At 37.8% G+C, this 18588-nt stretch overlaps 1 protein-coding gene across 5 annotated transcripts in view; it reads left to right on the top strand.

Annotated features, from left to right (window-relative positions):
- The window catches only part of NRG3 (neuregulin 3), a 428288-nt gene that overhangs the window by 327937 nt on the left and 81763 nt on the right, over positions 1 to 18588 (top strand). For 2 of the 5 annotated variants that reach the window (XR_008824052.1, XR_008824050.1), the window contains exons 1-2: positions 10054 to 10162; positions 16248 to 16274. Coding sequence is in view for 1 of the 5 variants with exons in the window: in XM_056352555.1 (XP_056208530.1) it covers positions 16248 to 16274 (27 nt within the window). In the remaining 4 variants the exon portion in view is untranslated. Of the gene's footprint in view, positions 1 to 10053; positions 10163 to 16247; positions 16275 to 18588 lie in introns of those variants that run through there. The other 3 variants (XR_008824051.1, XM_056352555.1, XR_008824049.1) reach the window with 2 other exon arrangements.

Raw genomic sequence — 18588 nt, 5'->3', positions numbered from 1 at the left:
CTGTGGCAGTTGGTAGGCAAGTATTTAACAACTCGTGTGTAATTACTCTGCAGGTATTTAAACTTGCTTAAATGGCATATGAACAGGAAAGAGAAGTCAGTGAAACATCAAAGTTACTATTGTAAGTCATCCAAACAATCTAAACAGCATTAGCAAAAATAATAAACAAAAGAAATGAAAGAATAAAATACTTGTATTATGATGCTCTTGCGCAGCAGTGTTTTGCACGTGCACAAAAGACAGAGGAAAAATTAGCATATGATTGCATTCCTTGTATGACTATATATATACATAACCTGTAATTATCACAGCATGATTTTGTACAAGTTCCTTTTAGAAATGCAATCTTAAGACCTCTGTCTTGAATTTTATATTCCATTCTAAAACCAAAAGATTATTATTTTGAAAATTGTTTCTCAGTACAAAACTTGGTTATGGAAAAGTGTTAGATCTTTAACTGTTTTGACTTAGTTTATCTGGAAGTTGTCACACAAATATGATGGGATCATATTTCCTTTATTAAAAATGGTCTCTCCATTTAATATTTTTAGGTGAATTCCAGTTAGTGGGGCAGAAATTTCCTTCCTAGGCAAAAAGGATTTAAGGAGAATCTCCAGATTCACTATGACAGTTCTCTCACAGCTGGACCACTAGTGGAGCGAGCAGCCATGCCAGCATGCACAGTCCTTAATGTACTGGTTGGGATGAAATTGCACTTTTGGTGGCAGATCTTGTATTCTCCTGTCCCTTGAAGAGTCTGACTCAAAGGCACTAGTCAAAGCTTTTTACCTCTTTTATTCTTGCTCAGTGGGTTGTTGTTTGGTTTTTTTGTTTCTGGTGATTGTGGCAGTACCGGTAAGTACACAGTGTTTTTTGCTCTTTCCACGTGCTATGTTTTATTGGAGTGTAGAAAGTGATGGTAAGAACAGTTATCAGATTTTTTAAACGTATTCAAACATCATCGCTTGAGTGAATATATTGCTGATCCAGTACCACAACTGATAAATGTTCCACTGTCTGTCTGGAAATTACAGCTGTATAGAATGATGGTCTGGGAAATATCAGAGGGATATCATTGGGTCTATAAATACAGCAAGTGGATAAATATAAAGGAAAGATAAGAATGACTGAGCTGAAAGATGTGTTGGCACAAGAATGAATGAGTTTGAGTTGGTGCAGTATGAATTTTGGCTGAAAATCAAAAGAAAATTCTTATACATTAGAAAAATCAGATTTTGCACCTCAGAGCCTATGACATGTTTAAGACCTCAACTGGCCAACATAATAGTATGATGGTGCAGGTGACTTAGACTCCCTGCCTTTTTCTTGCCGTGGTTGCTGGACCTCTGTAGAAAATTTCCATGTGTGAGTATGCACAATCCAGCTTTTTGTGCCCTGTTAGCTTTCTGCTAATGCAACTCTTTAGCAAAAGCAGGAGTAGTCATCTCAGCAAAATGGATATCTCATAGCACATCTGGGTGTCTCCAAGTTAACCCGATCTACCTAGCATGAGGAAAAATGGCAATATCATGGAAGAACCAGCTGCAATACCACGGGTATTCCTAGATGGTGATAATTCATGCGTGCTTGTTCTTCCATGCCGCAATAACTACATGCAGGTATACCTCCTGTGGACTAACTGAGCGTGTGAATGTAAGGCTAGGTGCAAGTGTAATTTTCTCTTAAAGTGCAGATGTTACCCTAAAGAAATAAAATTTTCAGGAAAACTTAAGCAGTGTGAGCCTAAGATGACTGGTTTCAGTCTTGAAAGTGATTTCAGCTGCTTTACAATGGTAAAGGTACTGGGGTTTGTATTTTACAGAAGTATTTAGGTGCCTAAATATGTTTTTAACCATGTGTTGGCCTCTCTGATCTTTTATTTAAGGGAAGAAAATTGCTAATCCTCAATGGCGAGTGCATTTAGCAAATGAAAAATAGAGACAGCTGCTTTTTCAGCTTAAAATATTCCTGAGTGTTAGTTACATGTAGTGCACAGCTGCTGAAAAAAAGGCGGGGAGTACAGGTTGCAGTGGACAACCGTTTCCCTTTGAGGAAAACAATATTGCTACTGCTGAGAATGTTCTCTGACATTAAGGCAAAACATTGGATTCTTCACAAACCTGTGTGAAAAAAAAGCTTCAGGTTTTTTTGCATACCTGATAGACATAACAGTATTTTAGTAATACTTTTTCATTGATATCAGCTTATTTCCAGGATATATACTGATTCTTTGTAAAGCCACTCTGAAATGTAAATACCTGTTTCTGATGCTGCTGTCAGCTCAAGCAGCAGTACAGTCCCTTGTGTAACCCAGGTTTCAGACCACATTTGATATAATGGACCAAGGAAAGAAGAGCAGGATGAGATTCTTATTCTGTACAGCATTTTCGGGAAAAATACTGCTTCTGGTAAATGTGATGAATGGAATAGCTGACTGGGACAGTCTGCAGCCAGAGTTCGAGAAAATACAGATATTGTTTTGCCAAGCCTTACAGCTCCTCTGAAGAGCAATATTTCCCTTTTATATGTTCTGGAAAAGGGAGGATTTGGGTCAAAAGTGTATTCCAGACCTTTCTTTCCTGCTGTTTACTGACATGTATATGTTCCAAAGAAAAAAGTAGCTTGTTTAACAATCTGAGTAATAAATTTGTGTTACAGTGATATAGGTAGGATCTACGCACCAAACATAGACCTTGGGCTGTCTTCACTGCTGTCTGGCATCTTCATGCCATCATAAGGGGACTTACCTTTCTCACTGATTATGGCCTCTTTAAAAGCTCCTCTTCAAATCCTGGCACCATGACAGTAAAATAGATGTGTAGCTAGAAGAAAAAGAGGTGATAGCTGGACTGTCAGTTTTGAGACCATATACAGGTAAAATAATTAAAAAAAAAAAAACACAAAAAAAACAACAAAAAAAACCACAAACAACAAACAAACCCTAGTATTGACATGACTCAGCTTCCTAAAGTTTGCTGTGAAATCACAGTTTTTATCTAGGATCAGCAGCAATTCTACTTCACAAGGGTTTGGAGCAGGCACTGAAAAATTGTGCTGCTCAACTTTTGCCATCTTTCAGGTTAATTTTCCTACCTGATTTTATTCTGTGCCTGAAATTCTTACCCTCAAGTATAGTACAAATATATTAGAAATCACAATAGAAGTGTATCTTTGTCTCTTTTTCCCCTCACTGTATTAATCTTTGTGACCTTTTTAATGTGTCTGACACATTTCTAACTATTCACTCTGTAGTATTGCCACCAAAAAAAAAAAAAAAAAGGCATTTTCCATGTAGGCTCCCAGCCCCGTAACTAGAGTCTTGTCAGCTGAGAGGTCACCTGCCAGTGTGTGCCTCCATTTTAGCAGGCTGCATTGGCAGACAAAATGCAAATCCATGCGATAACCCAGAGCTTTCCCTACCTTGCCATTGTCAGTGTAACTGTATCTGTAAATGAATGAATACACAATGGGGCTTCACTTAGCAAAAATAAAAAATATACACAGGTAGCAGGACTGTTTACTTTCTTCCTGACATGCTGAGACATTATGTATTTCTTTTGTAATTTGAAAGCATTTTCTTCTGGTTGGATCATATATACCCAGTAAGGACTTGCTAAAAAGAGAAGACCTTTGGGTAAGCTGTCCTGTATTTCTGCTAGAAATTGCTTGTAATTTTTTCTAGAGATTTTATTGCAATTTACATGTGAGATGCAAGCATTCTTGTTTTGTGACCATATAGACATGCAGTTCCTCAGACTAGCATGTTTCAAGGGGAGGAAACCCGATTTCATCTGGGTTTTATCCAAAGACTGCATTAGTTGTAGTAGCGTTCATGCATTTTCCTCTTGTTAGTTCATAAGTCATTTAGATGTCGTGTAAAGGTGATTTCCATACTCCTGACTCTAATTCACCAAGGATGAGAGAGAAAACAAATCTTTCCTGTATTTGTTTTATATTTACTTTTTAGAGATATAAATGCTTTGAATAATACAGGAACTGTTAATACTTTATAATCCCATCTTGGTAATTACCTACCTCCGTAGTGTCTGTATGAGTTTACCCTGCACTGGAATTGCAGCTGTGCTGGGTCGCTACTTGCAGAGCTGTACCCGCCCAGCAGCATGTTACCTGCCCAGCACCATGGTACCTGCCCAGCACCGTGTTACCTGCTGTGTTGGCTGACCCGTTTTGCAGAGTCTGTGAGTTGTTCAAGTTGTGAAGTGAGGTGCAGAAGTGGAGCGAAGCGTGGAAAAAGCAAGCTGCCCTTTCCATGTCGATTATTTATGAAAGTTGAATAGCCCACAGAGAAGTAAAAAGTTTTGACTTGAGCTCACAGCTTTGCTCTGAGCAAAGTCCTACTGATTTAAAACACACCAAAATCAAACCAACCAAAACCCCCTAAGTGGGTTATAACATTATTTGTGATTTCTAGACCACCCTACAAAACTTACTTACTGACATACCTAGTTTGTTTGTAATGAAAAAAAATCCAAACCTCCCTTTTGCCCTGTTCTTATTTGTCGAAATAATTGATGCCCTAGTAGAAAGGTCTTATAAAGGAAACACTGGATTCCTCAATGTTGCTAACATCAGAATGAATGTAATAATAAGTGGTATCTTAAACCTGGAATGAAAAAGGCCTTTGATGGGGGAATGTTCTGTGAGATTTATTGGGAACTATTACATTCTTTGAGGCCCTCAATGTTTATGTTATAGAGAATAAAGAAGAAAACAAGTGCACTTTGATCATCCAAAGCACAGGCATCACTGAGGTGTCTTGCAGAGGGCAGGCCATAGTGATTCTTCCAGTCCTCCCTACTGGCTGTTACCTTTTCCTGTGAAGTCTTTTAGCAAATGAGCTCCACATTCATCTAAACCGCTTTGCCTAGCTTTTAAGTAATGGTTTGTGTTTATGAAGAACAAATTCTCCTCCTTTTTACTTTTGTTTTTCATATGCTGCTCTGTGTGGGGTGCTGCAGTAATTTGTGAATTGGCTTGAGGGCCAGATGTTAGCTCCTAGTGCTGCAGGTATCAGCATATAGGTACTGTTCCGGTTGTTTTGGTTTACATCTGATCTGTGCAGAAGCAACTCATTTGTTTGAGTGGCTCTGACACGGCGATTACATTTATTGAGTTTAATATTTCTATATAAGGGGCCCTTTGGCACTATTCTCACATTATATTCACAACAATTAATTGCAGTGTATCACCATATACAAATGAGAGCAAACAGCAGCTTTAATTTTGCTGCTCTCGCTGTAGGTGATTCTGGGCTGTGTGCACATCACACACTGTTCCTCCAATATACCATTTTTCATTGCAGTTGAGAGCAGCTAGTAGTTTTGTATATATCATAGCCCTATGTCTGCTTCAGATCTCATGGATGAGTCATATTATCCATCCCAAACATTATCATTTTTAGACTGCCTTTGTTTCCTGTATTTATAATAATGTTGCTTTAATGTATTTGGAGTAGCATAGAATTTGAACACCTACAGTATTCAAACACAAAAACAATGAAATAAATTTTCAGATTGTTACCTACGTATCAGAAGTCATAAATTCGTGTCACATATCCAAAATTACACAAGATGCTCACACTGTGAGGAAGGTCTGATAGTAATTTTTTTCCATCCATTTTTACTGGTACTTGTTTGTTTACATTATTAGCTAATAGCTTCTAAGCAGAACATACTTCCATAAACTTTCCATAGGGAGCTTAGGCATGGAAAAAAAAGCCATGATTCTGTATGCATGTACTGTATCTGACTGTATGGTATGGAGAATTATTTATTATGCTATCTGTGGGTTCGTAAACACGTTGGTCTGATTTTGTCAGAGCATGTGTGCCAACAGGGTGTGCCAATACCCACAATCAAATAGAAATGCTACTATTTGCTCTGTTACAGTACAGGTAAGAGAAACATTTCCTTGGTGCCTTGATAATATACCTCAACTCTGTACTTTCACATCTCAACAAATAATTCATGTTATCTCACTATCTCACTTCAAAGAGCCTGCGATTCAGACACAATGCTCTGTATGGTGCAGAGCTGTTGTCCAAATCACTGTGCTTCTGCAGCATACCTGGCTTAGTATTGATTAGTTTGAATAAATTATTCCCAGATGTCAAGAAAACATTTTAACTTGGAGATAGATGGAGCTCTTCTGCTCCCATCTGCTGTCTGTGGTTTGGTACCATAAATAGGCTGACAATTACCAGTATATTTCCATTAAGACTGTTCATACAGTGCACCAATCTCATAGGACAGGGTCTGGGGAGGGGATCTGAAAGGTGATTTGAGAGAGCACTGAAAATGAAGTACTGAAGTGTTCTTGTCCTTCAAGGAGCCTTTCCTTGAATGTGAAAACACTATATAGTAAAATAATGGCCTTAAGTGTCAGTGTGTACTCAGCAGCTTTAAATAAAATGTAACTGCTCAAATATTTCAGTGGAATCACAAAGGATTTTGATAGACATTTCCCAGGTGACAAAAAGAAACCAAAATTAAAAGCCATTCGTTTCTCTAGCAAGCCACTTACACCTGGTCTTTTGTCCCTCTAATGTTTAATACCACATACTGCATAAATGCAGTACAAGCAGTGTTGTGTTTGCGCATGTTTGCACACCACGACAGCCAACAGACATGTAGCAGCTTAAAAAAAAACAAACACACAATCAAAACACTATTAGTTGAGTTGTAAAATGAATAGAAAGAGTGTTAGTATTGCAAAAAAGGAGAGATGTGCCTAGGGTTGGAGTTGTTCCCTTGCTATACATATTACCTTCTTGCTTAGATGAGAGAACTGCACAGTAGTGGGAGTATTTTTGTGAATTGGCATTGAACATTTCCTCCATTGAATCATAAGAGATGTTGGACAAATGCTGTGTTTCCTGATAAAGTTCACTACAATAAGTTCTTTAAACCTTTCAACTATATGGCCTTGTGAAATCGGGGAAAAAAAGAAGAAATGCTTCTCTGCTTCCTCACTAAATGGGGGAGACCTACATAGCTGAGAAAAAACTACTTTAAATAAAACCCTTTTAAGCACCATATATGTGTGGATCGCTCACCTGCAGCTGGGTCTGATGTATGAAGGGACTTCCATGCCTGATTTCCTAGAGAAAGGACTCTTGGTAAAACTTGGAAGATCTTGGTGTTTAATAATCTTTTGATGGTTCAGGAAAGTGACTTGAGAGACTCCTGACACACAGGAGTACATATTGCACAGGAGACCACCGAGCCCATAAAGCGTCAAATGATACAAACATTGGGAAGACATTGATTAAAGCTTATATCCTTTTATCATCATCTGAGCCTGAAACATAGAGCTACTGGAAATGAGGTTCAGTAATGCTGGTGTGTAAGGCCGCTACTTAGATGATGTGCAAGATGTGCACAGAGTAATCCGAGTACATTCAAATAATTGTCTTGCCACACTCTGCGTTATTTAAAATTAAACAATATAAGAGCCTTCTGTGTACAGCAAATATGGTTAATATAATCAAAATTGGGTGTCTAAAGAAATGTAGTTTCCCAAATCAAGGCAGATAATAAACACCATCTTTCTAAAATTGTCTGAGAATCCCACATCTTTGAGTCTCCCAAGTCCTTTTGTGCAAAACTCTGACCATTTATCTAGGAAGCTAAGTACGGGTATCAATTAATATGTAAACTTTCCTGTCATTAGACTGGAGATGTACAATTCACAGCCATTAAAACTTTCAATCAATATTGTAAAAATCTTGATGTGAATACCTGTACTCTGCTGCTGCCAGTTTGTTTTTTGACTGCAGTAGAACTAAATTACTTGGTGCGTTAGGGAATAAAGCGCACTTTTTTTTTTTTTCTCCCCTGCAAATTGGTGTACATTCCGTGTCCTGAAGTTGAAGGAAGTAATTAGGTTTTAAGAAATTGACAAAAACTTAGAAAATTTTCTGTGCCTTCAGAGAGCAGTAAACACGATTGCATCTGAAACATTTTCCTGTAGTAGGCAAGTGAAGGACAGCTTAATGATCTGTGGAAGGAATAAAGTAACATTTAGCATGAGAAATGTTTATTAAATGTCATATGTTCGTAAGATGAGGGAGCTATTAGCAATTCCTTTAATGTTTCTAGGAGGCTGGTTATATTTTACAGACCCATATTATCAAATACCCCTTTGGAAATAATAGTGCAGAAATCCCTACAGTAATTTCTAAGAAACTCGTAGACTTATTCCACCTTAATAGACATTTTGCGCCACTTATTTAACCAGAATGGGATTTTTTTTTCTCCCACAGAACACTGCAGTCAAGTAAATCTTTCACGCCTATGACAAGATAAATAATCTAATTCATATGTGGTTCCAAAAACTTTCCAGACCATATGTTTTGAAAGTACTGAATAAGCTTTTGGCTTATGGCTTGTACTTTTTTTCTAGTTTTTGACAAAAAAATTATGATTCCCCTCCCCTCTCCTATGTAGCTTTATGAGACCTTGTAACAACATAGTTGAGAAAGTACCAGCTTTGCCAGTGTAGAGATTGGAATTTTCAAAGGACTCTGCATGACTACCCATGCCAATTGCAATTCAGTGGAAGCGCCTAATGACTTAAAACATCCAAGGTCAACTTAAGCAAACACATTCAAACCCAATCGCCAGCATTCCTGCAGATAAAGGTGAGCCCATCTGCAGAGGCAGGGTGATACCGCTGTGCAAACCTGGAGTAGTCATGAGAGGTGGCACCGGGATTTTATGCAGTGCATGTCTCAACGCTGCAGGAACGTTGGCGTTAATGACACAGTGAAGGATAGAAGAATATATTGCTCCATGGCCTAATTCTTCTGATGGTTCCTCGGTTGTGACAGTGCTGTAATCACCTACTATGCGATTGCAACTGTGGGACAAGTGTAGTTATTGTCACAGTTGCTGCAGAAGCCCAGGAAGAGTTCAGAATTGTAAAAGTAGGTCGACTAGCTATGTTGGTGTTTTGTCTTTGTGTAGTCCTTAGCACAGTCAGAGATCCTGGTAGGTGAAGTTGTACTTTTAGATGGCAATATAAAAAAAGCCCTGGAGCCAAAAAAAAAAAAAAAAAAAAAAAAAAAAAAAAAAAGGGGGGGGGGGGGAGGGGGAAGGAACTTTCCAGGAGGTGATAGGCTTCAATAATGAACAGGAACAAAAAAGATAAATTACTTTTTTTTTCAATTGCAATGCTAATACAGGGGTTTAGTGATCTGTCAAAACTGCAGAATATCAGAGAAATCTTGACATCTCTAGGGTTAACTATCAGAAACATTGATTATAACAGTTTATGCTAATATCAGTAATCAAGTAACCAGGATATAATGTGCAATGTTTAATGGTCTCATTGCAGGGGCAGAGGAGTTGGTGTCAGAGTGATCACGTTGGTTCATCATTTTCAACATATATTTAGAGAAAGCTTCAAAAAATAACCTTGTCACCATGAGCTCTGAGGCTCTATGTGGGCACCTTTATGTTCATTTGATGTAGTTACTCATTTTCATGGAAACTGTGTTACATTTTTAGCAAATAAGAAAGCATCTTCAAGTTGTCTGACTGGAAACATAGCATTCTGTGTGGCCTTACTGTTTACACACTGATATTCTAGGGTGAATTAAAGTCCTTATATGTGTTGAGCAATTCTGTTGATTTATGAATGTTAATCAGCAAAAATAAATCTGTATATAGCAGCAGCAGCAGCTAACGTTTACCTTCTCTCTCCTCTAATTGATGGAAACAATGGGTTATTCAGAGAAAAATGAAGCATTGCTGCATTTGGCTGACACCGAATACTAAATATTTTGGCCTGAGTGGTAAAATTCTTGAACATGTTCTTCAGGCATTTAGTAAATTTAATGGAGTAATTTCAATAGGCTATTCATTGAATTTAATTTAAACACTTGTTTATTTGCTCTGCTGAATTTACAGCTGTAGTATCAAGAATTGATCTAGGGTTAAAATCTGTACTGATTTTCAGTGTTTTGGATATCAGTCAAGGTTGCTTACATTGTTTGGTGAGACAGAATTTTTCCATGAAAATCCAACATAGTGCCCCAAAGAGAAAGAACTTTGTTAGCTGTAGAGATGATAATTTAAGGTCTTAAAAATGATAGAGAAGAGGCAAGCTTAATCCTCTGAGTCTGCATGCTGCAGATGAGGTAAGTAGTTGAAATTTCCAACTTGTCTTGAACCTGTGAAGGTGGAAGCATTGCTATTATTTCTTTTCAGAAGTTAGAAACAGTCTTTCAACTTTGGTGGTGTAAACCACAGCTACAAGTTTTTGTCATTCAAAGGGAAAGAAAATCAATAGTTTATTCCTTTATTCATCACTGTGTATTATTTCTATAACAACAGGCTTTGCTGTGTTTTTCAAATGTTCCTTTGTTATGGAATTGATAGTGGGTGGGGGAATTCTGTCCTGAGGTTATTCTCTCCAGAGCCATATGAGTGCTCACAACAAGCCTATTTTTTTTTTCCTCCTTTGGCTTTTTTTTTTTTTTTCTTTAAAAAGAAATGTACAAAGCAATTAACCTGTAGGTGTTGTCTGCAATATTTGTTTTTGTGGATTGAGGATTTTAATTTGGTTTAAAATAAAATTAACACTGTCTATACAAAGTGAAAATGTAAATCTTCTCTCATTGTTCGTACTGATAATATATCAGATTGTGGATTTTTTAAATATTTTTATGGCCTTCTTTCTTTGTTTTTTTTAAGTTGTTATCATTTCTGTAACTGTGATTTATAATTTCTTTGAAAACTGACCAAGTATCTTGTAAAGGATGTCTGATTTTCATCACTGTGTCTTGATATAGGTGGGGCATATTACTGATATATTCCATATACTTATTGTTACACCAGCTAACGTGTAGTGAACAGCCTACCTATTGCCAGGGAGATTTTATATCTGAAAAAATTCTAATAGTCCTCTTTGTCAGAGAGGGTAAAAGGAGGCACCAGGTATTAGTCTAGTCAAAGTAAGTTAAAGGATTTAGTTTGGTCGATTTTTAAATGTGTTTTAATTTTCTATCATGTCTTTCAGTGAAGATGCTTTGAAAATTCAGTAGTTGAATTATCTTGATTTTATGTCTCTGTTTCTCTTAAACCATCCCAATAATTTGCTCCACCCCAAAAAAAAACTGTTGTGTGAAGAATAGTTTTGTGTAAATTAATTATAAAAACTAATTACCAGAATATCTCTAAAACAAACAACAGAGTCAATTTTTGCACTTTCTAATAACTCAGATTTGTAAAACACAGTAATATATGCTGGTGCTTTTTCTTTTTGATGCTGAAAAAAACCCCAAGCCAACCTCTGAGAGCACTGGGCCAGTTTGCCAAGTCTGATAACTTCCTGCACACGTCAGAGAGAAAACAGGAGCCGTGTACCCTTCCTACTGAATGGAGGAAATCCCTTGTCCCAAAACTATGTACTCACATGCAAAATGAGGCACCAAAAAATAATGTACTTGAGGATTCAAAAAATAGTATACTTTCATATATGTATATGTAACCCGTTATGATTTTAGCTTCATTAAATACACAAATAGGCTGACAACTGTGTGCTGTCAGACATAGTAAGTCATAATGGATAAGACAGCAGCAGCTCCAATCTTTGGGTAGTATCCTAATCTAGCTGCCTTTTGAATGGAAGGATTTTTCTTCATTTCTGACCAAGTTTGATTGGTCTAATATTAAGAGTTAAAGTTTGTCCTGTTCCTTCCAGCCAGATAATCTGTTCAGAGTGCTTGAGCTGTCCCAAGGTAGCTTGCAGCATATCATCGTGTTGCATTTTCTGTTCAAGACAATAATCTACCAAGGACAATTTAACAAATCTTATGAGTTTATTGAAACCAATATATTTCATTTGTAGTAGAAAATACTTTGCAGTTGTAATGATTTCTAAAGCTGTCTCCTTCTTGCCAAAGTGAACTCATCCTTAGAATAGATTAAAATGTCTGTAGTGGTCTACAATGAGTATTTTAATTTCCAAGATTTTTCTTCTATAAATCAGTGAGATTTACATGTTGAGTTTATATTTCTATTCATAGTGTAGCTCAGAAAGTACCTGGGACAATGAAACCTGTCTTTAACTAGGGGAAAATCTCCATGTTAATATGACTAAGCAAAAAGCCCCAGCAAACCTCAATCTAGGCACAAGGCTTCATATTCTTTGTGAAGCACTAATAAATTAATCCATTAGTGAGTGCAAATTTATCTTCTCTTGTGCTTGTTATTAAGTATTCCCAGGTGTGTATGTATTCATAAAGTATAAATTAAAATGGCTTTAATACTAGCAACAAATTCACATAGTGCAAGGACCATCAGGCACAGTATTTTTCCCACATCAACAACAAAATGCAGAAATATTCATAAAATAAAATATAAAAGTGAATAATCTTTCTGTCTGAGTAATATATTAGTTCCTAAGAATCTAACAATACCAGAAAGAAAGAAGAAATCACAATAACAAAAATAAAATACAGTTGCATTATTTGGTTAATGACCCCATCTTGTGGAGCAGTGCCCACGCTTCAGCACATTAATAGTTCACATATACATTTTTGTTGAAGTGAGTCCTTAAAGCAACTGCACTGCTTGATGGTGGATTACTTGGCATTGCACTCACTGTGTCCAGGGAAGTGCTCTGCAGGCAATTCATCACTTATATGTTACGACTGTACAGCAATATAACAGTCCTTTCTTACGCTGTGGCATGTCGGGGTCAATACTTTACATTTTTGTGTTTGATTCAGCCTTAGGTCAGCACCACAGCTCGCTTTTCCCCGCCGTGGCCCCCACTGTGCAGCTCCCAGTGCCATGCCTGCTTCTCACAGGGACTTGCTGGGAGAGTTTCTGGCCGTTGTTAAGAGCGGGGAAACCCACCTCCAAAACTTGGAGCTTGCAAAATCGTTTCTTTTCTCCACAGCAGTCCAAGTGAGAGTGACCGCTGGACTGATGCTTAGTCACCAAGGGGCAGCCCGATGACGGTCGCAACCCGTTCCATGTATTTCTCCGCATCCCTCCTCTCCCTGCCGCCAGCGTGGCTGGGTGCAGGGGGGGAAAGCAGCCCTTTGAGCCCTGAGGACTCCTCTTGCCCCTGCCTTTCCAGCTGGGAGGTTTCCGACCCCTTTTATCTGTGTGGGAGTCCCGTCACTGCTCTGCTGGAACTGCATGCTGCAGTATGAAGGCTTTGCTCCAGGAGAGCCAGCATCCGCTTTCGACCTTCTGAAGGAGCGGGGGTGCTTGGAGGGGGCTCCTGGCGGTGGCCACCTCAGATAAAGGGCTTGAGCGTTGGAAGCAGTTATTTTCAGTCCCTTTCTAATAACTGGTTTTTTTCAGATGCAAAGATGCGGGATTTGGGTTGGTTTGTTTTTTTGTGGTATTTCATTGGGTTGGTTTGTTGTTTTTTTCCTGTAGCTAGTGGAATAAACACCTTATAATGATAAAAACTTTAAGAACCGAACAACGAGAATGGTTAATGGTTGCTGATGTTTCTTGTGCCTTGTGCCCCCATTCAACATGCTGAATGCTTTGTTGAACGCCATTCCTGCAGGGGCCATAGTTGTGTTAAGGAAAACAGGTTTCAAAGTTAAGGTTTTGATAACCTGTGAGTGCAGCTGAATTTCTGCAGTGAAGGGGGAAAGGAAGGGAAGAATGTGGGGTACGTTCAGGCTCTTAGGAGGAAATGTTTTTGTTCTTGTCTTCTTTTTTTCTTTCCTTTTTCCTTCTTTTTTTTTTTTTTATTATTTTGTGTTCTGTCTGCAGAATTTGTTGAACTATACTTCATGGTATAAATTGGCAGCATGGATGTTTTGCTATGAAAGTTTATCCCATTAGACATCCTTTCATTATAATCTGGGTAAATCAGCTTTGTCAGCAACATATATTACCCTGGTTGCTGAAGTTGCTTTCCGGGCATATGAGATACTTTAAATAACTGGCCTGACATGTTCCCACCCACTCCAGTTGAACACATCTCCCAGGAAGGCTACAGATACCCTTGACTCTCACATATAAGCCACTCAAAGACAAACTAAAATGGTTTTTTTTCCATCTATTTAAAGGAAAGGTGTGTTTTGCATGCACTTTTTGAGAAAGTGGTTTCTAACTCTGCTGGTGAACTGAATGAGGACATTTCAGGCTGCAAATGCAAAACGTGTAGAGAATATAAATACCCCAGTTAGGAAAGGAGGATTGTCTTCTCAGCTGTTCTACATAGACTTGAAAAGATGGTATCGCATGATCTTGCTTCACGTGTGAATATTGTTAGCTCCGTGGAGACCAGATTACAGCACTTTGATCTCTGTTACCTTTTTTGAAAGTAAGCAGTTGTTGACTACATCTTGATCTGGTTTATAGAAGGATGCAAGGTGTGAATTGCATGCAGATAATATTTGCAGATTTCACAGGTACAGAAAATTACAGAAAAAAACCTAGGTTACAAATCCCTGGGAATATAGTATGTTGAATGCACTTTTGATATTTCTGATCTCATGCTCTTATAAAAGCTACATCCCTCTATCAGATGTACCAGGGATGTTTGTACATGACACTTGTACATGAATCAAAGAATACGGATTAGGAGATTGTAATGTGGGATACATATGTGTATGGGTTTGAGTTATGTGTTTAATACCAAAAAGAAAGATTCACTTGGCTGTCACTAGACTTGCATAATGTGCCTGCCCTGACACCCTGCTAATAAGATATTTATACCACATAGCCTCTTCTTATGTTCTGTTCTTTTGACATGCCTACTGTTGTTCTGCATGAAGATAAATATGGAATTTAGCAACTGTTACATAGATTTGTATGCTAAATGAACCTTCTCCTCGAAGGATTGAAAGGTTGCAAAAGGTAAATCACTCCCAGCATTTTTCAACAGAAACTTTAAACTTTTTTGTATAGTTCAGTGGAGTTTTGAAAGTTGCAGTACATTACTTGATGGGACTGTTTCACACCACTCCCAGTAGTACCTCCCAGCTCCAAGCACGAGCTAACACGCCAGTCTTGCTCCGTCTTTCTTGTAGTCCTGTTCTTTCCCTGCTGCCTTCCTCTCCACACACACTGATCTTGGAAACGTTGGCAAAATCATTTATTAATCTATTCTGTATTAAGGAGATGTGACTGTAAATTGAAAGGAAGGTAAACACGAAACATTTTGGGGTTTTTTGTATTTTGAAGGGAAATACTGTGTTTTCCTCAGGGAAAAAAAAATAAAATTCTTCTTTATTCTGTATAGTGCAAATTATTTCCTCTCATGGAAAAACAAAATCTTTCAAGTCTAGCATAGAGAATTGCATTTTTCAGCCTTTCTGAACGTCTGGCCTTCCATAGTTTTGGTTTGGGCTTGAAGATACTACTCCCTACACACTCAGCTCTGAAAAGTCAGTTAACATTCTTCTGTTGCCCTGTTCCTGCAGGATGGAGAGTTTGTTACTTTTTAATCACGTATGTATTTAAACATACTTCCTATCAACTTAAATAAGTGCTTTGTATAAATTTAAATCTATTTTGCACTAAAACATCTGTCTGTTAGAGACATATATCCTAATCTGTCGTGTGAAAAAAGGGTCCCAAAATGTTTTGAACTCCATATGGTAAATTCAGTCAATATTCTAAAAATGTTAAAATTCTTTCCTCAGGTCTAAATGTCTTGAAATTATTGCATCATATCACTCAGATGGCTAAGCAGGGACCATGTCTACTATTTCTTGAAGTCAGATTTTCTGTTGCGTGATAGTAGTTATGCAATCGCGTTGGGTGCAAGTGTGGCCACTGTGCTGTACTGAGAGCTGCAAAACTCAGTAAAAGCCTTCCATTCATCTCTTTAGGGTTTGATCTGTCAGAGAAAATGAAAGCAAGAACCTTGTCTAACTAATGATAGTAGTTAGCATGTTAAGAGAGGAGTTTCAAGAGAATGAGAAAATGAAATTCCTGTAGGTAGCTCACTTGAGGCACTTCAATTGAATATAAATATAATGAGTAAAGGCATTCATGTCCTTCCCCAAGTACACTTCCCTTCTGTGATGGCTCAGTGCCCTAAATTCCCATCTTTGGGTTGCCGTTCGAAGGGCACGTACCCACAGAGTGGGCCCCAACCCTGCATTGTGTTCTGCAGCTCTGCCACAGAAATATTGAATGCTACCAGTGATGTTAAAGGTGATATTTACATTTTAGTCTATTTCTAACATTTCTGTCTCTTTTTTTTCTTTTTTCTTGTACATGCTTTCTTGTGTATAGCAGACCATTTAGGAATTGAATTCATGGGTAAGTTTTCATTTCTCTTCCTTTGGCTTGCTCATATTTATCTTGGTGCCTTATCCCAAAGCACATGGAAGTTAATGGGAAGGCTCCCGTGACGTCCATCAGTGGATTTTGGATTGGGCTGCTATTAGATTTACCGGTTACATTTGAAATTATATGAAGATTTATTTTTTCTCTTGTCCACTGCTAGGGGGCTTTAAAACTGCGTAATGATATTTTGGTATTTTGTTGGTAGTTAATGAAATGTAATATAAAGATTATATGGCCATATCATGACATTCGAGGAATAATATTTTATGTGAGATTTTAGGAATGACTTAATGCATGGTTTCATGTAAAGGAAAGTAGATTTTAAATTAGAAATACTTTTTTTCAGAAGTTGGTGTTGATTACAATGTTAAATGTAACTAGGTTTTATGAGAACCATTTCATTAGCTTTTAACAGATAAGTCAAAGGAATACTTTGAAGGAAAGGGATAAATATCTGTGATTCTGTGAAATAAGTTAACTTCAAGTTATGAAAAAGCTAAAGCAGGAGTGAATAATTGCTTCTTATAATTTTGGAAAGGAAAAGATGATGTTCTGTTGACTCAGTTGCTGCCCTGTAATGCATTCATAGCTTGATGGAATGATAGGCTTAACAGAGCGCTGCTTCACCTCTCGGCTGGTGATCTGCAGAGAGCATAGGTAATTGCCTTGAGAAGCCAAGGCTTTTCTTCAGCAGAATTAGTGGACTCAAGCATCCTTTGTATAAAAATAGCTTGCATAAACCACTATTCGTGACTGAAAGCACTGTAATAAACAGCTTGCAAATTCACGTTAAAGTCATAAAAAAATTACTTTTAGTGTGTCTTTTCCCTATGTTGAGTTTTACTTAATTTTTTTAGATTACAAACATAAAAATGCGATAGCCTAATGATTGTAAGTAGTGATACAGGGATTTTGTTGACAAGTTGGGTATAAATTGTCATGAAACCTATATGGTAATGAGTATTAACTTCATGGCAGGCTGCAGGAGCAAGTAGATAGCCAGCAGGTTGAGGGATTTTTTCCTACTGCTTTTTGGACTTGTGTGGCATACCTAGAGAACTATTGTCCCTAGTGGTCTCCAAAATCTCATATCACCAAAAGTTTAGTGTTTCATTGCACTTTATATGCATTTTTAAAAGTACCGATGGAATCAATGCAAGTGTTTTCACAGACTTACTGGACAAGAGCAACTATGAAATGGTTACTTTAAAGGCTCTACATGTATCCCAGTTTCACTGCTTAATTTAAATTTTAAGTAGCAGTCTTGAGGCATATGAATTGAAGGACAAGCAAATACGTAAAGGAGACAGGATAAAGAATATATATAGGATTCTTAAAGTGAGTCTTTCCATAGGAAGCAGGAAAGTGTTACCCAGGAGGCAAAGGTCAATTATTTTAACTATGAACATTTTCGTTTCCTTTTTTTTTCCTTCCCCTCCCCCCCCTCAGATCTCTTTAAGGCTTGAAGTAATGCCAACTCGTGAAGTATTGGCTCAGAGTAGTCTCATATCAGTAGCTTTCTGATTGTCTTAATATTGGAACAGATCTTGATGGTGTAGAAATTAATGAAATCTTATGTCTCAAGCCTGAAAATATTATGACAGCAGTCTAAAATGAGGCTTGAGGTGTTTTTCTGTGGGCTATAAAAAAGCCAGTTCCAGATTAATATGCAAAAGTGAAATGCTTTTGCTACTTAAACCCTCCCCCAATCTTTTTGAAGAATTTCTTAGGAAATGTAGCCACATATGGAATCATTACTGCACACATAGCAAAGTACAAACCCCCACCCTGTATGCAGAGAGATCAGGTGACAATTTACTCATCAAATTAGGGCTACTCATGCAAAGCCTCTCCCATGAGTTTACTTCTGTACTGTAGAAAATTGCGATTAGTGGGAAGAGTATTTTCCAGTTACAAGAAATAACAACATATAGATGCGGCAGAGCTTAGCCTTGTTTGTACATGATCCAGAGAACACGATGTTTTCATTGCATTTGTGGGCTGAGTTGTCCTATGAATTCCATTTCCATCATCGTCTTCCAGAAATTTTGCTTGAAAACCATGCAAGCCTGGATTCCCAGGAAGGTTGAACTCCTTCCACAGTAGATAAGGCTAAAATCTCATGTGGATAGGAACATCTGTCTATAGAGGTGCCCCAAGAGACAGATGAAAGGTACAGCAACTACACATCCCGCTTAGTGTACCTTTGCCAAGGAAAGTAGATGAGCCTAGTCATTTTTTTTGCTAGACTCTCAGGAATCATGGGAGTGTATACACCTACCCAGGC

Source organism: Falco biarmicus, chromosome 9 (genome assembly GCF_023638135.1).
Source record: "Falco biarmicus isolate bFalBia1 chromosome 9, bFalBia1.pri, whole genome shotgun sequence".
In the NCBI taxonomy this organism is placed as follows: Eukaryota; Metazoa; Chordata; class Aves; order Falconiformes; family Falconidae; genus Falco; species Falco biarmicus.
This window is presented reverse-complemented; position numbering and strand designations above follow the sequence as displayed.